We start from the raw sequence: 26347 nt of genomic DNA, 5'->3' as shown, positions 1-26347 counted from the left end.
CATTCCCAAAGATCATTCCGAGAGAAAGAAGAAGAAACAGATATCCATGTTGCGCCAGAACTACAAACTCAATACAGGTTTAAATTGTTACTAACTGTGCCAGTTCTCTGTCCGCTTAGAGCCGCTCAAGTCTCCAGATATAGTACTAGGACTCAAGAGCCACAAAGAGCGACCTAAGGAGTGAACTCATATAGAAATGTATTGTGCTTCAGATTCTTTCTCAAAGCTATTCCATTTTTACATCTTTATCTCTTTCTTTCTGTTTCATTTATTTATTTTATTTTTGACTGCTTCATTTCTGTCTAGTCAATTAGATCCTAGTTTAGCTGTAAAACCTAGAACTACGTTTGTCAATTCTTTTCCCCAATATTTCCCTTAAAGTTATTCAACTACAGAGGTGGGATCCTCAACTTACATAATACGATTATTGACAAATCTTTGAACACATTGTGGCAGTAAAAGCTATCAACTGACAAAAGAAAATTTGTATAAGTAATTTGTGCACTACAAAGATACTTTTGCACTCTACTGCGGAATGATTATTGCATTTTCAATATATTTTAAAGGTAATTACATTGTGTCTATCTCCTCAAATGTTTCCTAAACTTTGGCCCAATTACGGTGGAAAAAAGATGTTAACCGGTTTTGTTCAAATATTGCCAATTAGTCACGTAAGCCGAAATTTAACTTTTCCGTGCCACTATGATTCGATTCTTGCATTGTCAAATTCTCCACTCACCATATTGTTTACCGGCATTATGTTCGATTTGGTATTCGAATCAATGCCGCACTCACTATCAGTGACTGGAATTTAGCATTGCTCAACTTTCACATTTTTGGAAAATTGAGAGACAAACTTCGCGGAAAGCATTTTTCTGAACTGTGAACACTTACTTTGATGAGCAATATGATAGATTCTACAAAAGTGGAGTTTTCAGTCTGAAGCACAGATGGGAGCTTACATAGAGAAGCAGTGTAATGCATGTTTTATTTTATTTTATTTTATTTTTTATTTTTATTTTTTATTTTATTTATTTATTTATTTTTGTCAGTAGGACTTCCAGAACTAGCTGAGTGCGAAAGGTTTTGAATTTCCCTTGGGCTGTTGTCATTTTTTAATTAAAACTTACTTGGAAATTTTAAAACAAGTTAGAAGTAAGAGCGTTATATTCTTTCTGCGTAAGTTGATTACTTTATACTATTAGTAATTGATTATAAACGCACCATTCTGAGTTTAATAGGAAACGGTGCATGATTTCCGTGCGCCAGGGTCGAGATTTTATCGTGCTACCTTGAAAAAATCTCGAGCATTGTTTACGATTACATATTCTTTATACCCGGCAGTGTATGTACATTAGAAGGTATTTTAAGAATCATCACATGAAGATTTTGGTAGCTAATCACATTTTTCGTCAAATTGGGACGACTGTTCTTCTATAGATGGTTGTATAAGTATCAAGAGTATTTTTTTTTTTCTCTTACAAGGGACATCACCCAATTGTTCGGCTACGATTTCAATGATTTTTATTTGCTGATAGAGGACATATATTCATTATTTCTGATGACAGAAATTTTTGCCATGGTGCATGTTTTCTATTATATATATATATATATATATATATATATATATATATATATATATATATATATATATATATATTTGGTCTAGGAATTAATTCGTGCGGTTGGTACGCACACATTGAAGCTGTAGTACAAACACAAAATACATAAATACCTTAAGAAAAATATTGTCCATCGATAGCCACCACTTTCGCCCATCTGTCAGGCAATGTGCGGATTCCGTGGCGAAAGAAGTCCTCATCCTTGGAAGCGATCCAGTCAGAGACCCATGTTTCGATATCTTCTGAAGAAGTAAACCGCTGTCCAATCAAATCGTTGTTCATGCAATCGAACAAGTAGTAGTCCGAAGGAGCAACGTCTGGTGAATACGGCGGGTGGGGTAAAACTTCCCATCCGACATTTTCTAAATAGGTTTTGACCGGTTTTGCGACATGTGGGCGAGCGTTATCATGTTGAACAATAAGTTTCTCATGTCTGTTCTCCCATTCTGGTCGTGTTCTGGCCAGAGCTTGCTTCAAACGCATTAATTGTCGTCGATAACGTTCTCCATTCATAGTTTCACCCGGTTGCAGCAGCTCATAGTACACCACACCTTTCATATCCCACCATATGCACAGCATAACCTTTGCACAGTGAATATCAGTGAATTTTGGTTGTGATGGATCTGGTTCACCTGGTTTCACCCAGGCCTTTTTTCGTTTAGGGTTCTCGTAATGGATCCACTTCTCATCACCCGTAATAATTCGATGCAGAAACCCCTTTCTGCTCTGTCGTTGAAGCAGCAATTCGCAAATGGTTTTTCGTCTTTCAACGTCTCTGTCTTTCAATTCATGTGGAACCCAATGTGACATCTTTTGAATCATTCCCATGGCTTTCAAGCGTTTGGAGACTGTTGTTTGATCAACGCCTAATGCTGCTGCAAGTTGTTCCTGCGTTTGACTCGAATCCTGCTCGAGCAATGCTGTCAATTCTTCGTCTTGAAATTTTTTTGGCTGTCCAGCTCGCTCTTGGTCTGCCAAGCCGAAATCACCACTTCTAAACCGTGCAAACCACTTCTGACACGTTCGCTTAGCTAGAGCATGGTCACCATACAATTCCACCAAAATACGATGACTTTCAGTCGCACTTTTCTGCATGTTAAAGTAATGCAGCAGGACACCCCGCAAAAACACTTTATCAGGCACAAATTGCGCCATGTTCACTTAACTACAAACTGGTGTTGTTGACGCTTTAATCCACTGCCCTATACTACGAACGATACGCGATGACAGGGGTTTGCAACACATGTGTGGATACACGGAACTGTGGGACGCTCCGTTCGTTGCGCCATCTCTTGTCCACCCGCACGAATTAATTCCTAGACCAAATATATATATATATATATATATATATATATATATATATATATATATATATATATATATATATAATTTTTAAGATTTGTGATATGGTAATTAGAGATTACTGCAGAAGTCCCTTACTACTCTTCGTAAACAGGGTGCTAATGAAAGAACAAGCATATAGATGCATATAAGGCCTAGGGGGAAGTCGTATGGTAGGTATGACCTTGACGGTAGCCATATTGAAATCCGCCATTTTGAATTAAGGTCAAGTTTTTCCAATGGGAATAGGGTAATATGATACGTAATTTTGGGCTAGAATTTAATCACGAAGGCAACGGTGAAGTTAGTTTTAAGATATGCCCATTTGTAGAAAAGATACAGGCATATCAATTGTTTATACCTACTAGTGCGTAAGTCCCTTACCTCCGCTTCTAACCTGCGTATTAATGATAATAAGTGGATAAAGTTTCGGTAATACATATTTTGCCTAGAGGAAAGTGATAAGGTAAGGGTATCCTTGACGGCAACCATCTTGAAATCCACCATTTTGAATTAAAGTCAAGTTTTGAAAAATGAAAACCATAGTATGTGACACCCCACTTTAATAGTAAATTTTCCCAGAAAGCTAATGGTATGCTTATTTTTGTTCTATAGTTAACCAGTATGAATTTAGGGCTCTTCTAATGTGCACCAAACATCCATTATTCGATCTTATAAACTGGCAACACTCCTAATTTTCACCGCATGTTTTAAGATTCCAGCTGGCACTTTGCAATTGTTGCCGTGGCTCATGTTTTCTAAATTTATTACATTTTTTAAGAGTTGTGATTTGTCAGTTCATTAATATTGTTGGGATACGAATCCAGCAATCTTTCTGAATTTTGAAGACTTGCAAATTTAATTATTTATTTCCTATGCCATATAATTATTTATTTCCTATACCTGCCCTTCAAAAACTCGTTTACTGACATGAATCATCGCACAACGAAACAACTCCAAATTTGCATTCAGGTAAAACCGAAGATGTAGCTTGTAATGGATAGTAGATGAAACGAGAAATCAAATAAAAATTCACTTCAAAAAGGAAAATGAAATATGATTGTTGTGTAAATCAATGATCTTTTGTTTTGTTTTGTATTTATTTCTTTATTTATTTCCTATGGCAATTTTTTAGCTAGTCAGAGAAAATAGTCATTCGTTTCCTAGCGATTGTTATCGACGGTTCATGTTTGTAGGATTTCTAATCAGTACTGATCAAGAGCTCGATTAAGTTACACCTCTTTATAAACAAGTTACCTGTTTTCATATTATGTTCATGGTACAAACAGCGTGTTGGAAACAGTCATATTATGCCTCTTTGATATTTTATATCATTGCTGCTGTTCCTTTAAAGTTGTATTTATCAAAAATATGTTATTGCTTGTCTTTGCGCAACCTGTAGGCTACATTTCTTGATAATTTTGTGTTCATATAACACCAATTTGTCATAATTTCGTTTGTATTTCTTTACGTCACATAGATCCATACGTTCCTCATGTATTCTGGTTTAAAATAAATAATTTCTAGTCTTCAAAGTTCAGAAAGATTGCTGAGTGCTTATCCCAACACTATTCACGAACTAACAAATCGCAACTCTTAAAAAATGTAATAAATTTAGAAAACATTAGCCATGGCAACAATTGCAAAGTGCCAGTTGGAATCTTAAAACATGCGGTGAAAACTCAGTGTTGCCAATTTGAAAAATCGAATATGGGACGTTTGGTGCACGTTAGAAGCAGTCCTAAATTCATACTGGTTAACTATAGAACAAAAATAAGCATACCATTGGCTTTCTGTGAAATTTACTATTAAAATGAGGTGTCACATACTATGGTTTTCATTTTTCAAACTTCACTTTAATTCAAAATGGCGGATTTCAAGATGGCTGCCGTCAAGGATATCCTTACCTTATCACTTTTCTCTAGGGATAATATGTATTACCGAAGCTTTCATCCACTTATTATCATTAATACGCGGGTTAGAATCGGAGGTAAGGGACTTACGCACATAATAAGCATAAAGAATTAATATGCCTGTAACTTTTCCACAAATGGGCGTATCTTAAAACTAACTTCACCATTGCCTTCGTGATTAAATTCTAGCCCGAAATTATGTATCATATTACCCTATTGCCGTTTAAAAAAACTTAAACTTAATTCAAAATGGCGGATTTCAATATGGCTACCGTCAAGGCCATACCTACCATACGACTTCCTCTTAGGCCTTATATGTATCTACATGGTTGTTCTTTCATTAACACTCCGTTTACAAAGCGTAGTAAGGGACTTCTGCAGTAATCTTTAATAAGCACATCACAACTCTTAAAAATTATAAAATAATAGAAAACATACACCATGGCAAAAATTTCTATCATCACATTAATGAATACATGTTCTCTATCAGAAAAAAAAATCATTGAAATCGTAGCCGGACAATTGGGTAGTGTCTCTTGTTAGATTTTTCAGATGAGCATTTAAGATTATGTCGTATCTTTGTCGTATCTTATGTCGTATCTTTTTTCTTTTTTACACATCTAAGCCTAAACTTTTTATAACGAGTGTAATGCAAATATAAATAATTTCCTTTGCAATAAAGTGATTTCAAATCAATTTTACTTCATAATTTCATCACCATGATATTAACTTATAAAATTAATTACGTGTTAAGGTTTTACTGTTTTATTGTGTTACTATTTTACTTAAAAAATTATATTCCTATTTCCCCAGTTCTTAGAAATTAGGAGTATATACTTCTATTCGGCTCAACCGGGTCTTCGTCTGGTTTTTCAGATCCCGTATGGCAGTGTTGAATTCAGACATGTTCAAGGGGGGATGAACCCCTCTAGAATATGTATGCGCTCCCCTTAGTATCCATACACATGCATTGAAATATTTGCTTTTATCAGTTTAATTTTTTCTGACATAAAAGTCTTAAAAGCAAAGATTTTTGTGTTTTTTTAAAAAAGAAAATTAGTTTTATTTTTGCCCAACCTAATTGTTCTAATTAACAAACCGCATTCTCATATAAAGTCGAAGTAAAAAACTTGGAAATTAGATACAGTCGCACACAAAGATTTACAATGTTTGTTAGAGAAAATGGTAATATGTTGCTTACAGCAACCAACCACACAATAAGTCACCAGTTTTGTTGCGATAGATTCCTGCTGTTCTATTACCAATGACATAACTAAGGAGGGACAAACGGGGCTTGTGCCCCAGGCGCCGGATTGGGGGTGCAATACTAGGTAAATATTTATTTTCACTATAAGGCGAGGAAAGAGCTTTAGCATATTAAATATCATAAAAAAATTACCTCAGAAATTTAATAGGACAACAAGGACTCACCAACCGTAGCATCATGTCCATAGAGCATAAATTAGCTTCAAAGCTATCTTTCTAGGACATTGTAAAACAGCCTACAAAGTTAAAATTTACTTCCAGCTTTTTATGTTTTCATTTAACTCACATTGATTTAAGAGATTTGCAAAATGTCCGAGTATACCAGACAACAGCTTGACTGTTTGTCATCATTACCATAAATATTCTATTCTAAAGCAACTGACTGTTGACTCATTCTACACATATGCACATTCCAATAATCCGCACGTATAATTCCAAAACCATGTGTTTTCCAAGTATTATGATAAGAATATGTCAAGCATGCTACTCATAAGGTACCGTACATTCGCTAAGTTTCCGCTTGTGATTTTTGTAAAATTTATTCAAATTCAAAGTTCTCCGCAGTCTAATGTGTATTGTACTAATTTTAGCGGCCCATACCAGTAATTTGCATATTTATGGGCCTTCATATATCCGGAATTCAATAGTACACTACTTTAACTCTCGGACACAAAATTGTTTTTAGTTTCTTTAGATGTAACTGAACATGAATTTGACCATATGCAAAACAAATAGGATCAATTACTGCTTCTCTGACACATGTTACCCACCCCGGCCGAGATCTTGGATCCGCCATATAAAATTCAATTTCGGTTTTTCAAATGGGAATAGGTGCAAGTGATACATCAAATTCATGTATAATATTCTTGGAAATCCACCGGTGAAGTGAATTTTACCGTATTTTGTACTGTTTGAAGGGTTTTGCATATTCAATTCCTCCAGGCACTTCGTGAATAGACATTGCAGAGTAATATCAGTTACGAGTACGTTTTTAATGTTGACAATTAAAACAATTTCTAACTGGAAAAATGCTGTAGGTATGAACAAACTCTTTACAACATTGGTGTCAAAATCTTAGTACACTTCTGTGAGTGATTGTTATTACTTCCATGTTATGCTATAACAAGGAAGTATTATATTACGGTCAAAATGCCTAATGTAAATCCAGATACGACCAGATTTGAGTGAAGACATACCATTTCCATATTGACGTCTGTGTGTCTGTATATATGTACGTTCAGAAAATATTTCGTCAACGATAAATCACGTAAAAGATCACATACACACGGGGCCCTGCACAATTTTCTTTTTGGTTCAATATTTGTGAAGTGCCTGACATTCAACATTTATTTATTTAGAAAATAACACAACAGGCTTAATGCCTAATTATAGTGTCGTATAATACATACATACACGTATATACATTTACCCATACCCCAACATGCAATACCTTGCAAATGGTACAAGGCATGGTAAAACTAACTACACCAATGAATTTCCGAGAAAATTATACATGAATTTGATGTATCACTTGCACCTATTCCCATTTGAAAAACCGAAAGTTGAATCTAATACAAGATGGCGGCCGGAGTTGATAACATGTGTCAGAAAAGCAATACTTGATCCTATTGGTTTCGCATATGCCCACATTCATGTCCAGTTACATTTAAAGAAACTAAAAAGCAATTTTATGTCCAAGCGCTATAGTAGTGTACGATTGAATTCTGGATATATGACGGCCGATAAATATGCAGATTTCCGGTATTGGTCGCTAAAATTAGTACAATACGTATTGCGCCGTGGAGAACTTTGCATTTGAATCAATTTTACACGAATCCCGAGGGAACACTTCGCGAATGTACCTTGTTAGATTATTTGGCAATCAAATACTAATTAGTTTGGTGTTTTATCTTGTACTAAAAATTAAATTATGTACTGCAATTTTGAAATTAAGCTTTACCACTTGAAGAAAAAATGTAATAGGAGAATTACTATGTGATGCCAATTTCAGGTATATCGGGGAGCGTTTTAATTAGGTTGGTTAAGGGAGGGAGGCCGCTAAGGCTAGTTCTTGACCCGGGCGACAACTAGCCTAGTTGCGTCGCTGTCTATTGCAATCTACAAGAGAACCCCCTTAAATTTTTATTGCCCCCCCTTGTACAGAAGTTTGAGTTCAACACTGCCGTATGATCTGAAATGACTCGGACACACTCGGCTATCTGGGCAGACCCAGATAGACAGGACTGCTCGAAATCGAATATTCACAGGTTTGAATCCTGATGTGACCTTCTTTACTCATGGTAATATTTCTTGATTCAAATATAATGTCATGTTCATTCGTCTTCTCGTAGCTACTGAAAAATAATTCAGTGATTTTGATATAGACTGCACAAGATTTAACGAAACATTGTATGAGGTCAATTGTTTCTCTTATAATCTAAACGACAAGTTTTACAGGCTAATGACGAACCTTCATAAGAGAAACATCTAGCTTTTCTTCCCCTAATTCTCACACATTTATACTCTAATAGATCTTGTGGTTATCTTTCAGTGCAATGCTTTACAAACTCAAACAATAAGAGAGAAAGAAAGTAATGGGTTTAATGAGAAAAGAGAGAGAAGAAAAGAGGAAAGAAAAGTAGAGATGAGAAGAGATGAAAGCAAAGAGAAGAGAAGAGAATCGTATTTGTTAGAATTACATTAACAGACTCACACTTTCTATGTATATGACGATCTTTTGTCGTTTCTGGGTCACACGTGGTGTACAGGGTTTTCTATAAAGTCTGGACGGATTTAATGTGCTTATAATTTTCATAAAAATGCTCATAATGAAATCCAATAAAATGCAAACGGTAGCGTAAGGATTAAATTTTTAGTTGGCAACACTGTTAGATAAGCGGCAACTCTGAACACGTTGAGAGAGGGAGAGGGAGGGCAAGGGTCAGTTTCTTACCAAATTCCATCCATTGTTGTTTTCATTGTTGTTTCAATGTTGACTGTTAAAAGTAAGTTGTAAGCTGTATTGGTGTGTGTGTCTTTTAAAGAAATGAATAAATGAAAAACTCCTCTGAGAAGACTATTTTTTTACCGTATCAAAGAGGGCGTCGGTGAAAGAGAAAGCGCAATGTGTTCTGTGGTACGCAGAGCTAAAATCACCAATTCTGGTGTGTCGAAAGTTCACCAAAGAGTTCAAAAAGCCGGCACCGACTGAGAGTGCAATCCGAAAGTGGCATGCTAAGTTCTTGGAGACAGGAAGCGTCCTGGACCGTCCTCGAAGTGGGAGGCCGCTAACATCGCCTGCAACAGTGAGCAGGCTAAGGGAAAGCATCATCAACAGCCCACAGAAGTGGACGTGAATGGCGCCCAGTTGGAGGTGTGGCGGTGAAAGAACTGAGCTGGTGCAGATTACAGGTAAAAATCTAATCCTTCCGCTACCGTTTGCACTTTATTTGATTTCATTATGAGCATTTTTATGAAAATTATAAGCAAATTAAATCCGTCCAGACTTTATGAAAACCCTGTATGTGGTTCATTACTCTGTCTACATCCGGGTCCGACAAATCATGGATCTTATTGTTTCGGGTTATTTCGGGTCGTGAGTCACGAATTAAATCGTCACTAAAATACTGTGTGTGTAAGGCATTAAAAATATCATTTTCTAGGAATAAACTAACAACTGAAGGATTAAGAGCCAAAGAAAAGGTACAGCTTCAGAAAACGAAGACGTTGAAGGATCATGATAGTGATTATATGACGCCTGACATTGGAACGTGATAGTCTTTAGTAAACTTCACTAGTCAATTATAAGTATTGTGTATTCTACCTGACTTACATGAAATATGACATATGGTTTGTATTTAACACAATATTTTGGACTCTGCTGCTAATAACAAAACTATGACGAAAGTAGAGTAATTCTAGACAACAGTGAAATGTCTAGATGGATTAAAACATTTTCAGCTGACATAAGCAGTCGTTTAGAAATTTTCGTAAAACAGTAGATACTAAATAGATTACCCACAATCATATCATCAATATTTTAAGTAAATATGCAGTAACAACTAATTAGAAAAATGTTTCTTTTAAGTACTTCAAGTACTCAGTACTCACAAAATCTTCATAACTGTGAAAAATAACTACACAAATTACTATTAGAATGTTTGGTAGAAACATGAGAACGCATCTGATCATGATTGCAAAACACATGAATAAGCTTTGTTCATCTTGATAAATATAGTTAATATTACATTCAAGTATTTTAAGTAATAATTATTGCATACAGAATATCCTAAACTAGCACTACATCATGTATACTTGGCCTGATTTTTTTGTTATGAGTGTGAGCTATGCGGAAAATGTAAAAACCAAACATAATGCTATTTGAGTACAAAAAGCTTTTCATTGAGTTTTCAATAGTGCATTGCCTATGCTTTTGGTAATAAAACTTATATGTGTATAGTAAGTAGACAGTGTTATAAAAACTTTCCAAATATTACTTACAAAACATTGCTTGTAATCGTTGGTTATTTTTATCTATTTATGTACAAATTTTATTATTATCAGAATTGGTGATAAGCAAATTTTCATTATACCATACTTTTGATATTTATGGTTATTAGCAGCAAAAATTTCCAACATTCTTCACACTTTTCTTGGTTCTATTAAATCTACTTAAAATTCTAATGTTGGACTATCTTGCATTATGTAATATCCGATTGCTGAAATTGGCTGAGGAAATATTTCTGGAGAAAACATGCCCATTCTGCGGTTTTCAATGCATAATAAAATATAAATAGTAATATATTAATATTAAATAGCTTATAAAAAGTGATTTTAATATTTATACCTACTTGGAATGAACCTGAAAGTCCCTGTAACAGAGGTATTTTTCCTTAATCTGCATGGAAGTCTACTGCAGCTAGACACTTCGACTCTTGTCAGATTTCCAACAAACTTTTCTGTGAAAATAAAGAGTATGTCTATATTGATAACATATTAAGTATTCAGCAAAGATGTATGTACACTCATGTCCAAAATTATTGTCGCATATCTATAAGTGTTTTCTTTTAAGAATATAATTGCATAATAACTTGACAGGATACTTTTAATACTGATACTGATGTGCATAATCGGAAAATGTATATTTGTGGTAAATTTCATAGAAAAAGAATTATAAATACGAAAATTATGATGAGTAAAATAAAATGTTGCAAAATGGACGAGAAAATTTTATTTTCGTTTTACTGTTCTTATTTACTGCTCTTTTGACTTTAAATTTCCCACATAGATGTCTTTGCCAATTATACACATATTAACGTTATAAGAAATACCGGGCGAATTCGTTATCAAATTATATTCCTAGAACAATATATTTGTAGACATGCGACAATAATTTTGGACATGAGTGTACATATATATATCTTTTGCTATCTACAAACTAATTTCATCTCGAACAAACTTAGAATGAATGTAGATGCTGACTTACTTGCTACACATGGGAAATATTTTTCTGTCCAGAGTGACCCATCAAACTTCGAATTTAAACGGTCACATTAAAACAAATATCTAACAGTAAAAGAAACTCACTAGTTTAAAAATGAATGGGGATAGTGATACTTGACCAAGTTTAATATCTACAGATTGTTAAAGACTATCCAAGTTCAAAAAGTTCTAACCTAAAAAGAGTGTAAATACGCGATGGAAATTATTAAACATTATCTCCTAAACATTTTGTTCCTCAAAGTTCCAATAGTACGTTTCAGCTTTGTTGTATATAGCCCCCATTTGGTTCCTACTTCACTGCTTGATACCCTTCTATTTAGTATCCAGCAGCTGCTAAGAGATCTGCGGAGTGAGTATGAAAACTAAAAATATATTTTAAAGTCTTATTTTACATAAAAATATTAGTATTGTTTTTTATTTTAAAACTTCTTAATTTCCAACCATAAAAATGCATTAAAGAAAAATAAAAAGATATAAACAATATTACATTATAAATGTGAACTTTTCCGTAAATGAGAATTTACAAAATCTGTAGAATATACTACAGTCCTATTTTACGTCAAAATGTGTACACTTGCTTTTCGTTTAAAAAGTTCAAGTAAGGCTCTTTATTTACAATCCTAAATATATAGTATACCTATATAAGCTTGCAAAAAACAATTGAAAAAGAAAGAAAATGTAAATAATTTTGCAATTTTGCTAGTAGATAAGAATTGATAGTGTCTGTGGGAGCTATGGATTCAGAAAGAAAATCTATAGAGATATATTTTCCAGTCTTGTTTTACGTAAAAGTTCCTAACACCTACTCTCCATTTTTAAATCTCTTTATTTACAACTGTATAGATGCACAACCTTACAATTAATACATAGAAAGGAAGAAATATATAAAAGATATCTTCTAATTTTACTGACGGATAAGAATTTGTAGCATTTGTCAAACCTATGGAGAAAGTATGTAAACCATAAAACCATAATTTGTAGACTTACGTAACAATATGATCATTTGTTGTTCTTTAAAATATTTTTTGAACTATAAAGATGCATAAACTTGGAAAAAGTACCTGAAAAAATAAATATAAACCATATTTTATTAAAATTTCTCAAAGAGAAGAAAAGAAGTGAAATCTTTCACTTTTACGTCCGACGATTATGCCGGCTAGGCTAAAGGAGATGGTGATGATGAGAAATGAACGAATGGTGGAATGCAGAAAGTGGTAGGAAACGGAAGAACCCCGAGAAAAACCACGCACACAGTGTTTGTCCACCACAAAGTTCACTTGACGCGAATTGGGATCTTAAGCAAGGACCCCATGCACCAGAGGTGAACGCTCAACCACTGAGCTACCGTGGCCCCAAGAAGAAAAATATAAATCACGAAACTTCTAATCTTACTCAGAAGAAAGAAATGATAACACCGAGTTCGTATGAAAAACTGAAACAATACTCAAGTTTTAGTTTATGTAATAAATTGTACCATTTGTTGTCTTACAACATTCTGTTTGAAGCTTCAAATGAATAGTTGAGAAGATATATATATATATATATATATATATATATATATATATATATATATATATATATATATATATATATATATATATATATATATATTACTTCACAACAACAAATTTCCAGTTGAATTTATGAACAAAACACCTTCTAAAGTATGACGTCATTACTTAATACTTTGACACCCTTCTGCTCAAAAACACAAAACGCGCTTTGTTGTGTGTGTGATGGTATACTAAAGGACTAACTATACCCAAAATTTCAGATTTTTAAATCCAGGCCCATTGGAGATATTGGACAGTGAAGGGTGTTAATTTGGCATAATTCCCCAACTTTACGATCTTTTTCAGACCTTTGGGAGCAGCAACAGGTTTGTAAATTTTTTGGTATAAACGTATGACCCCGCACTACATACACATACAAATTCAGAAATCTACGTCAGTATTTTCTTCTTCCCAAACATATTTTCAATGTCCAAAAATGTTACTGTAGACTCTGATTTCACCCCCTTCAAGTGGTTTTAGACAAAAATGTTAAGAGATCAAAGTTTTAGCTCTGCACGAGTTGGAGACGTCCAGCAATTTTCAATTTGGTAGGACAAATACATGCTGAGATATTCAAAACGATGTAAAGGCCTAAAATCGAAAAAAAATGCAAAATGGCGGGAGCCGTTGTGTCAAAATAGAATGTTCTAAAAAAAAAAAGAATTAATTGTGGTTTTGTAGTACCCTGATATAGGATTAACATTCATGAAAAAAATATTTTTTTGGAGATGGTCGAGTGGCACATGGTTGATCATTTAGAATGGATTGACTCTATTGTATTTGTTAAAACGTTTTTGCATTTTTTGTGAGATTAACGCATTTTCCTGTTGTTTCACCTTTATCCTCCCATTTTGCTAAATTAAATTTGAGAAACAATGGAATGTAAAAATTTTGCAACTCAAATGAATTTCCTGTCCATATGCTTACAAGAAATATGCTTTATTAGTTTCTATTGACGTTCTAGGACTTTCTCAGCATACAAAGGTCATTTGAGATCCTAGGGACAGAACATAGAAATGTTTTGCATACCAAGCACAACAAGTTTCTTGAAAAACAGTTGAAGTGGTATCTTTCTTAAGTTCTTTTTTTTTCTACTGTTGAATAAAGAGCTAATGACACCGTTTGGCACTTAAATAATACATTTTGTATCTATAAATAAATTTACTTATTGCTTTTGTTGAATCAAAAAATGTTCATGTCACTGTTTAGCACCTAAATAAATGCATTTTATCTGCGCTTTTTTTTGCTCTGTTTCGAATAATTTTACACCTTTCTTTGCCTTTTTCTAGTCACAAGTCAGCATTTTAAAATTCCGTTCTTATTAATGAGGTATCTGTATGAATGTAGATATCCAATAATTGAGGTAGAATTTATCATATCGATGGGAGGGAGAGAATAGATTTAAATATTTAGGTAAGTTCTTAGTGTGAACTAATATTATTTAATGCAAAAGTTCTTCTTATTGCTACTGTGATATCGGAGTAGTTAGAAATGAAAAGTGCAATAGAATGATATTATACATAGTAATTACTTAATGAGTGCTGAAATTGATCAATAAAATCGTGGGCTAATCTAAGTTGAGGGGATTAAAAAACAAAGTCTTATGGGGAGTTCTTGGAAGCAAAAGAGACAAATAAAGTTATAAATGGAGAAATTTACGCAATTTCACAGTGTATAAGCTACATCTTATATTGGGGGACCACGGTGATTTTGTGGTAGAGCGCTTACCTCTGGCACTAGGGGTCCCCGGTTCTATCCCAGGCCAAATGTGTTTCTGGCTGATAGCATCGTATCCATTGGCTTTTTCGCAGTTCTCTCGTTTCCATTAATATTTTTATCCCACAAATTCTTTATCATTTACTTCCATTAATTATCTGTCTTCTTTAGTCTAAAGTTCATATCCGTGGAACGTAAACTTAGGAATTTCATTTCATTACTCCGGATATTAGTCCTATACAACTGTTAAGTCCATACACCAAACAATAGAAGGAAAATATTCGTTGTAAAAACAATCGTGTGAGGTGTATAGAGCTGTAACTGGAAAGAGAAATAGACTTCTGGGTAAGTCTAAAAGAAGATAGGGAACAACAGAAACCAGGATATTCGAGGGAAGCAGAGTGTACAAATCCCTTTACTGAATTTGTTCCGTGCAAAATATAAATAGAAGACATTCATGTTTGTTCTTCACAGGGTTCCTAAGGCAAATCATTTAAACAAGTAGGATTTATCTCACAGCATGAAACAAAAGTAGACATCAAACTATGGAGATTCAGCATTGAAATCTAACCTATGTCGTTTTCGGTTCCAATTGAGAAATTTGTTCTAGGAACAAGTTGAAACCACATCAAGAACCTATTTCTTTTTATCTTTTGCTGATTTTTTTTTCTTTCCTCAATGTAAATGAATAGTTCTGTTTGAATCAGAGCTCATAGTAGATTTCAATCGATTCTGATCTTAGGAGAGAGTAATAGCTCATGTGGGATCTATTCTTGAAATACGGAATCCATGTCAAAAACCGTTATGTTCTATCTAATTATCACTTTTACTCTATTATGATCGAGCTCACATGAAGGATAAGGAAAAAAAAAACAAGGAATGTCCATGTGTGTGCTTTGGTCTATCTGTTGGGGACTCTTGATACTATTTGATGGTACCGTATATGCCATGTAAGCGTAGATGTAGAAATGTCCATGTAAAAGGAGCAAAAGATTTGACTAACCCTATTCATTTGCACGCAGTTTTCAATATTAAAACGCCGTTTACTCGAAAATGGGGTTTCGTGAAATTCCTTCTTTTTTACCCTTACCCTTCACATGAGATCTATTTCTGAAATTCTGAATCCACATCAAAATCCGTTATGTTCTATTTAATTATTATCACTTTTACTCTATTGTGATCGAGCTCATATGAGATCTATTTCTGAAATACTGAATCCATATCAAAATCCGTTATGTTTTATTTTATTATTATCACTTTTACTCTATTGTGATCAATATTGAGACTAGGGATGGTCGATTTCTATTATTTTCGATTTAAGCAGATAGACACTAAATTCATACCAAAAAAAAAAAAACGATTTGCACTATCTCGTTACTGAGTAAAATGCATATCTCGTTACTCCGGTGACTCACGCTTACTTTTAGTGTTAGGAGCCCTGGTTGGATCCTATGCTATGTAAATTTCTAATGGACAATATTATGTCAACCTGTTTCTCTCGGTATTCCTCCCGGGTTCGATTTCCGGTGGGGGCACTCGGTCGATAAAGTGTAAAAACCTTTTTGAGGCCAGCCTCCTGAATGAGGTATTCCTGAATTTTTCTCATTCACACCAGACAAATGCCGGGTTGTTCCTAACTTATAGGTCCCAGGTCTCTTCCTTCCTTCTCCAATCCTTTCTTCTTTCCCTTTCCCCGGACGTCATCCCTCATACGTGACGGGCTAAAGGGTCATAGATCCCGAGAGCCCAGAAATTTAAATTTTAGATCTCGATATTCTTTCGTTTCCTCCCACATTCTCATTTCCCGAATTAGTGCTTCCTAGTAGCTACTTTGTTAGCGAACACCTTTTCGATGCTGGAGTCCGCATGAAGATAATGTAGTTTGAATTTGACGTGAATCTGTAAATCTACGTATTATATAGCTTCGATGCTGAAAGAGACGCTAAGATCCAACCCAAGAATCGTTTTTAAATTCTTCCATCATCATTAACTGTTATTAATTACCCATTTGTTTAGCCTACAGAGAGCGTAACTGAGGATTGCAAAAATACGGATTTTTCCTTGTTTCCTTTCTGGGTAAACGGACTACGCCCACAAATACCATGCCTCCCATCCTTAACCATGCTCATCGAAAGACCTACATACTATACCTAATTATTCGGGTAAATGTGACCAAAACAAAATAATTTCCTTACCCCTTCTGCAATTTCTTACATGCACTTGACTTCCTAAAACTAACACAACAATACAGCTTAGGAAACCAACAACCACAACAGATTTGAGCATTTTGCTGACTGAACCCACTCGTCAAATGTTCACGCATTATTTCATGTGTTTACAACATGGATGTTGAATTTTAGTAGAAGGTCAACCAGTTCTTCTTCACAAACTTAATGAGTGTTTTCCTCCCTTATTCACACAATCCTCACATGTCTTTCTAAAATATAAACTAATTAGTTTTAGCAAATTCCCACGATACGCATTAGGTGGGCTCCTAAGGTATTATATAAAAATTGTTTACATTCATTTTAGCCCTTTAAACAGTCTTATATTATTTCTTCCCATTGTAACATTGATTTTTTCCTTTCATGTGAATGTACGAAAATACTAGCATTTTGTTTAAGTTAACTAAAAAAGATAGCAAATAAAATGTTTCATCATTTTGTGCTACAGGAACGTGAAATCTATCCACATTTATAATTTTGAATGCGAATAAAAGTCACTGAGACCAAGGACATTTGTGGGGGCAGAAAAGGGCAATTACTCCTTGAATTTAAAAAATATAAATGTGATTAACTATGTAATTGCATAGTAATATACTAGCAAAGAACGTGAGTTTCTTATATGAGTGGAAAATCGTGCCCTCCCCTTCTAAACAACATCTGAAATGACGATGCTGATTAACATAATATCGCAGAACCACAGGCCTAATAAAAGGAAGAAGCAAAGACCGCACACCCCTTTAAAATATCGTTGGGACATTCGAAGGTTTTTATTGGATTTCGATAATGTGTTAAGTTCATCGCAATCTACGCAAAGCGATTTTGTGCTCGATTTTCTCACTTAGGAGAAAACACGGAACCGCGAGTGTCAAACCCATTCAGTCTAGCACCAGACCAAGGTGGAGCTTACGCTCTAAGGACCATAAGAAATTTTGAAACCTTTAGTCATTTCCAACTCTCTGATGTATGACATAGGAGGGGCTATTGTGATCAGGGCCAAGAGAGTGATAGAACAGGTTAAGCAAAGAAGGAGAGGAAACGAGGTCTTTGCAATGGAACGGAGGAAGTGTTTGCAATGTTTGATGAGCCATATGAATTCTCCAGTAATGTATCTTCAAAATCATCGATTAAACTTTATTGCCCGTCACCACTGTCTTCCATCAACAGTGTATTTTCTGCCTTCTACTCCACTTTCTGTGTGTCTTACACTGCGAACATCAACATTAAATTGTGATGTCAAAGGGAATTGGAATTAATTGCACCTAGATGCACATTTCTAGGCTATGAAACTTCGTGAACTGGATTTTCTCCACAAATACTACTCTGGATCCTATCATATTTAGAAGACGTTAGATCAACATGATACAATGAGAAAATGATACATAAATCGGAATTATTGGTTTTACAGTTTTGTTAGAGCAATCCAAAGGGAACGAAACACATCCATACTGCGTATAGTATTCTGAAATCGTGATACATTTTGTCCATCAACTTTGCGACTTTTTAGTGTCATCTTTGAAGAAGGAAGATATATAAATGCACAACCAGCTTCACACGAACTCTTCGACTCTATCGCCGATCAAATCGCTGTTGTCTTTGAATTGCTGTTTGTCCACTGCTTCTTTGAATGGGCCAAACAAATGGTAGCCGGAAAGCGATAACTCTAGACTGTAAGGAGAATGTATTCAATAGTTTTTTTCCTGATTTAGGAGACGAGGAATGCACCTGAGAATTTCCGTATATTCAGTTCAGTTCAGAGGAGGCTTGAACACTACCATAAATTATTTCTAATGCAGAAGCAATAATCTTAGTTGCCATGCTCCCAATTGCTTCAATAATGTCACGAACAGCACGAATGTTGTCAGCAGTGTTTATCCGTGGTCATCTACCGTGCGCCTTGTTTTCCAAGATGCCTAAACTAACTATGCCATTCACACACATAAGTCTTTGAAATGGTTGTCTTCCCCAACTGTACTTTGGAATTTGTATCTTCTCAAAAGGACACTACACAAGAAACCTTGCATTTCCTCCTCTGTCCGATTTGGGTGATTTTTCGATATGTTGTAGCTGAGGATCCCCTGATCAATTGTTTATATGGGAACAACTCCCTATGACCTCCAGAGGTCACCGAAAGTAGCACCGTGCAAAAAGCATTGCATTTCCTTGTATGTCCGATTTGTTTGATTTTTTAATATGTTGTAGTTGAGGACCCCCTGGTCAATTGTTTATATGGGGCCAACTTCCTATGATCAACTCTGTGATCTCCAGAGGTCACCAAAAGCCACACCGTTACGTGGACTATCCTTATTTGCCGTAGCCCTGCATAACACAACTATTTTTTGTATGCCCAATTTGAAGCAGTTCTACCAACACCCATTGCGTGACCTTTGGTGACCTCTGGAGAGCACAGGGTTGGTCGTAAGGAGTTGACCCCATATAAACAATTTCCCGGGAGGTCCTCAGATACAACATATCCAAAAGTCTCCCAAATCGGACAGACGAGAAAATGCAATTTTGTTTGTACGGTGTGACCTTTGGTGACCTCTGGAGGTCACAAGGTTGATCATAGGGAGTTGGCCCCACATAAACAATTGACCAGGTCGTCCTCAGCTGCTACAACATATCCAAAAATCTAAGAAATCAGACAGACGATAAAATGCAATCCGAAGGTTTTATTTTATTTTATTTTATTTTTATTATTATTATTATTATTATTATTATTATTATTATTATTATTTTGTACAATCCGAAGGTTTGGTGCTTCCTTTCGCGAGAAACTTGATGATAGTAGAACTTATTAACCTGTATAAAATGATACAGGTAATTGTGTAAAATCATGCATGGTCTTCGAGAAAATGGAGGGAAAGTATTTTCTTTGTAATCCTAAATTTGATGCTGTATGCAACGTAAGAACCATACAACGTAATGAGGATAAACTGATACAAAATTTTACAGTGCGTTCAAAAACTCACTGCGCAGTGGCAGAGTGATACATAGACACACAAACATTAAATGTTGCAAATGGTTTATTTTAACTTGAACGCACAGGTCAATCATTCTATAGGTTTCTGCGAACACTAAAAGTAAAGATTGGTGATCGATACATTTCATGTACCTTATATGTAATCGTATCTCTCAGTCGTTTCATAGTTTGAAGTCGATCCTGATTCTTTTCAACGAATACTGTTGAACCACTGTTCCACATGTTCTCAATACTTGTCGTCGGTACCAAGCACGTGCTCAACCAAAAAACAAAATGTTGGTTGCTCCATTGTTAAAACTTCAACACATCTATGTTAATAGACACTAAATTTTGACCGAACTTTGAGCACAATAACTGGTTAGAATGTAACACGAATCATTTTTATTGTGCAGTATACGTCTCTATTGGTTTAAAAGTTAAAGTCTAACTTCGTTCCTGTCAGTGTCGGATATTTGCTTAATGTAACATGATCATACACAAGGACAAAAGGGAATATTTCAATCCTTTTTCTCACAATAATAAGTATCTACAGAGAGAGTCTTTGAACGCACTGTATGTTGAAAACTTTAAATTAAATATTGCTCCAATTTTCACTAATCACCACAACTGATTACTGATATTTGTAGATTAGAAATTCATAAAGGAGTAATGAAAGGACAAGAAATAATGTTTTCCGCTCGATTGTCCCCTAAGTGCGGCCAACGAGGAAAGTTCTCCTTCAGTTAATAATAATTTTAAATTCATATAGTACACACATTGATATATTTTAAACAGAAAATTGTATTCCAATTCTATAAGATGTAAAATGAGTTACACATTCATCACGTTCCATTTCATTTACTATGAGATGAGACAAGATACGTGTAATTTCACACATACTTTTTTTTTTTATGTTAGGCATTCTACAAAAGAACATAACGGAAAATTGTTGAATGAAATTTTGGGGTAGGACAGTTGAAACTTTAGAAATTAGTTCAAATTAGAGACTATATAAAGTTTTTGCAAAATTTCGTAGTTTGTACAAGATAATATTTTAATAAAAACGCTTATTCAAATAAAGTTCAGATAAGAAGATATTCTTTCATATGATATGGAAGGAACGCTACAAGATCTTTCGGGCGATTCGTCATGTTCCGTGGAGACAGACATTCCTGTTATCTAGGCCCTACAACACAGGACTAGAGCACTCAAGATATGGTGTGGGTCAATGAAAACTTGATTCATGACCCACTTGACCCACGACCCACCGTAACTCATTCGGGCCCACCACCCATCATGACTCACTCTGACTCATCATCCACCAAACCTCATCGTTTTCAATTTTGACCACGATCTACGCCCTCCTCGCCACTGACTAAAGAGTTTACACTTGTAATAAAACAAGGCTGTGAAATTATCACTAATCGGAGTATGAATATCTACGGTCGCTCACTCAAGCACTGTTCGTATTATCGGTGAATCTGACCTTTAAGGTATGAAATGGTTAAGTGTTTGTCAGGGGCCATATTACAAAGAATTTCAATTTAATTATCATTTATAAATATTTCTTTGATGGGTTATAGAAACTTTTCAGTGGAAAATAGGATAAAATTTGGAAATTCAAAGTCAAGGTAAAGTAGAAAAAAGAAACAGTGTGTAACATAAAGAAAAAAGTGTAAAATTCAACCGTCTCGAAAGCGAAGTAGTAAGTCATATTGCTATTTTACAATTACAAACATTAACATTGAAAAATGCCTGAAATTCCTTTTTTCTACTTAATATACTCATTTCAGGTAAGTAATTAGAAACAAATAAAAAAGGAAGAAAATGGAGATCTTAGAAATGAAACAGACACATTCACCAGTGTTCAGAAAATGCTTTCTACAACGCACGGAGCAGAATGAGTCGGTGGGTCAGTGGATCATGGTGGTTCATTGATTCGTGGTGGGACGGTGGGTCAGATTGAGTCACAGTGGGTAGTAGATCGCAGTGTGCCACGTCCTGTTGACTCATGACCCACTGACCTATTCCATCTTTGGAGCTGTCTCGTAACTCTATGATTAGCATATGCGTAACTGGCGCAGAAGACAAACGTTCAATTCCTAGTGGAAGCCAATATGTTTCGACATGTAAGTTAAGCTTTAGGACCAAGTCTCATACCTGTGCTGAAAGAGAGGCTAAACTCAATCCAAAAAATGAAATGAAATCTTTGAGTTTTACGTCCCACGGTTATGCCGGTTAGGCTAAAGGAGATGGTGATGATGAGTAATGAATGAAATGGTGGAATGAAGAAAGTGCGATGAAACTGGAGAACCCCGAGAAAACCCACGCACACGGTGTTTATCCACCACAAAGTTCACTTGGCGGGGGTTGGGATCGAACCCCCCGGGACACCAAGCGCCAGAGGTGAACGCTCTACCACTGAGCCACCGCGGCCCCGTAAACTCAATCCAGTTAACTATCTGATCTATGATACAAAACTTTAAAGTCTTGCTTCAAGTTTTATATATATATATATATATATATATATATATATATATATATATATATATATATATATATATATATATATATATATATATATATATATATATAAACTTCGAGCCATCCTAACTATATATTCATATAAAACTACATGAACTGATATAAATTAAAGGATTACTTACGGTTAACGTGAAAAGTTGAAATTTGGCATTATTGTAGCTTCCCGGGACTAACCGACAGGAAAATTGCCAAAACTGATTTTATTTTTTACTTTTAGGGGGTCTAAAGGGGAGATAACCGAATTTCCCCATGTTACTTACATGGGTCTTTTTTTGACCTATAATCTCATATTATAGGTACTTGGAATTGGAATAAAACTTGAAACTTGGTATGCTTATACGTTTTATTTTATTTATTCATTTAGTCTAATTTTACATGGCGAATTTAAGGATAATCGTGCAATGATCATGATTTGTAATACAATAATAATAAAATATATAACACACTCCTAATCACACACATACACACATGCACCACATCACATGCACACATGGATTATAACAAATAACCACATAATATAGTCACATTCATTTAGTGATCAAAAAGAACAAATAAAAGACAGGAACAATAAAAATCATCATTTTTTCAGATGTTAGTAAGCCTTGATAGACTTATGGGGGGTCTGTTCAACCGACTTCTTAAATAGATTGATTGTCTGAGGTTGCCTTGTGTTGGATGGGAGGTCATTCCATACACGGATAGTGGATGCAAAGAATGCATTCAAGTAGAATTTTGACGAATGTGGGGGAAAAGAAAGAACTTTATTTACACCTGATCTTGTATTGTGATCGTGGTGAGCATTTAGTGATTTCAAACGTTGAAATAAGTAGAAAGGTTTTTGAAAGCGCACAGTCTTAAAGAGAAGTATGAGTCGATGCAAATCAAGTCTATCGGCAAGTTTCAAAATTCCCAACTTTCTGTAATATGGAGTTAAATGATTTGATCGTTTGAGATTATAAGCAAACCGTATACAGGCATTTTGGATACGTTGCAAACGATACACTAATTCTTCATTTAATAGAGCTACATCACATTTATCTGTACTGTGATGTAGCTCTATTTATGATGATAATTGTTTCATTTATCTGTACTGTTGGTATATTCGAACGGTGCATTTTTATAAGTCGTTTAGAGGAGGCGCAAATTCACTTCTATTTAAATGGATTTATGGGTAACCCATTTTCTTTTGACCACAAATATATGCGGTGCAAATCGTCATTCATTTGTTGAATTGAATTGCCCAAGTTTTCGGGTAGACAGATATAGATTTGAAAATCATCTGTGTATAGGTGATACTTACAGTACTGTAAGACAGAAGGAAAGTCATTAATGTATAGACAGAATAGGATAGGGCCAAGGACGCTTCCTTGAGGAACGCCGTGAGTGAGATTCCGTAGTGCAGAAGAAGTATCGGTCCCTGTAGATAATTTTTAACCCATTTTACAGCACCATTTAAGAAGTTAAATTTCGTCGCCAATTTATGGAAGATAATCTTACGTATAATTGATTGAAAAGATTTCGAGAAATCTAGTAGAGCAAGAATTGTTACTTGCTTTCTAGCCATTGCTAGTCTAATGTCGTCAGTGACATATGTAACAGCTGTAGCAGTACGGTGGTACTTTCTGAAGCCTGATTGAAACGGATCAAAAAAATTGTATTTCATTAGATAGGTTAGAATTTGATCACTAACAATGTATTCTAATGCCTTTGAAAGAGCAGGTAAAATACTAATTAGCCGAAAATCATTAATACTTGTGATATTGTTTGTTTTGGGGAACCCTAGGACTTCAGGTGTTTTCCAAGCAGATGGAAAAGAGCCGCTCATAAGAGAACGGTTGAAAATATTAGTGATGGGATTTAGTATAAAAGGCAAAATTTTTTTGAATAAATTCAATACTAATTTGGTCAGCTCCAGTTGCATTTGATTTTATTCTATTGATGGCATTCATGACTGTTAGAGGACTGACACATTCAAAGGAAAAAACGTTTTCAGTACGTTCTGGACTCTCATCATATGTAATTTTAGAAACTGCATTACTTAAAAATTTAATGTCACAAAAATTGTTCTTAAGATCATCTGCAGTAAATTTATTGTTAGCCATATTTTGTTTCCTATTGCTCTTAATCCCTAATATATTTAACTTTTTCCACAAAATTTTCGAGTTACCAGTGCTGATCGCTAGGTTTGAGGCAAATTCCATTTTGGTTTTCGTAATTAAGTGTAAGATTTCGTAAGATTTTGTATCTTTTAAAACAGTCATCAGCTTGTACTGGATTATCTTTACGAGATTTCGTGTATTGTCTATAAGAGGAATCGCAGTTAGCCATTAAATTTAGAATTTCTTTAGTTATCCACGGGGAAGCAGGTCGCGATAGTTTGCGTTTAATGAGTGAAGCATGCTTAACAAGTAGTGTTAGTATCGCGGTATTAAAGAAATTAAGTTGTTCGTCTATACACGAAGAATTGCAGATTACCTGCCAAGGAATATTTGTCGCATCAAAGGACAGAGCAGCTTCATTTATTTTATTTAAGTTTCTGTACGAAATAAATTTTGACTGTCTCTTCGGAGTGTGTATAGAGTAGCAGGCGAACACTAGATCGTGATAAGATATACCCGGAATTGGTAATTGTCCATAGTGAACAATTTTTTGCGGATTATTAGTTAAGATGAGATCAAGTAGTGAATGTGATGTAGCAGTATGGAAAGTGGGATTTAGAGTGCACATTGTCAGGTTAAGACCGGATAAAACATCATGAAATGTTTCAGTTTCATTGTTCGACTTTTGCATATTAAAATTAAAATCACCGAGAACTATACAATTTTCATAAAAGGGCAAGTATTGCAGTATTTCATCTTTGAAAATTTTAAAATTTGCTTTTGACGGTCTGTACACCGAGCAGATTAGAATGTTTTATTCCAGAAACTACATTCAATGATAATGTACTCTGTACAGAAGCTGTATTCGTGTGGTGACAGCCAGAATTTTCGTATCCACGTCGTCATCCCTCACATAGATACCAACTCCACCAGCGTCTTTTTGTGTTCTGTCGTTTTCGTTAGCATTACCTAAGTAAATCATTAAAAGTAAAAATTTTCAATTGTAGAATGGTTTTATGGGAAACTGAAAAATCTTTCCCATGTTATTTATATGGGACACTTTTACAACCTAAAATTAATAGGTGCTTCTTGTACGGCTGCAATGATTAAATTTCACTTGATAGTAGCTTCTCGGGACTAATCGACAGAAAAATTGCCAAAAGTGAACATTTTTTATTTTGTGGGGTCTAAAGGGTAGATGAAGAATTTCCCCATGTTACTTAAATGGGCCTTTTTTGAACTTTTTTATTTTACGTACGGTTTTGTTAATGTTAGCTAAGTCATCATCATCATCATAGGTATTCTGCCTTTATTGGCTAAGTAAGTCAGTAAAAAAAAATCAAACTTTAGAGTGGTTTTATGGAAAAACTGAAAAATCTTTCCTATGTTATTTATATAGGACGTCTTTTACACCCCAAAATGATTAGGCACTTCCGGCAGGATTAGAATGATGAAATTTGAGATGACTGTAGCCTTCCGGAACTAACCGACAGGAAAACTGCCAAAGTGAATATTTTTAGAGTTTAAGGGGTCTAAATGAGGATGAAGAAATTCCCATGTTATTTAAATGGGCGTTTTCTTGAGAAATAAACTCTTTATCTTTTAGA

General features: G+C 34.8%; 1 protein-coding gene across 1 annotated transcript in view; it reads right to left on the bottom strand.

Annotated features, from left to right (window-relative positions):
- Window positions 1-26347, bottom strand: part of LOC145663577 (NPC intracellular cholesterol transporter 2 homolog a-like) — a 50468-nt gene that overhangs the window by 11716 nt on the left and 12405 nt on the right. The window contains exon 2 of the mRNA XM_081729691.1: window positions 10993-11100. Coding sequence (XP_081585817.1) covers window positions 10993-11100 — 108 coding nt within the window. The remainder of the gene's footprint in view (window positions 1-10992; window positions 11101-26347) is intronic.

The sequence above is a fragment of the Thermobia domestica genome, chromosome 11, assembly GCF_964235325.1.
Source record: "Thermobia domestica chromosome 11, izTheDome1.hap1.1, whole genome shotgun sequence".
NCBI lineage: Eukaryota > Metazoa > Arthropoda > Insecta > Zygentoma > Lepismatidae > Thermobia > Thermobia domestica.
The sequence above is the reverse complement of the archived record's forward strand: the minus strand, read 5'-3'. Positions and strand labels throughout refer to the sequence as shown.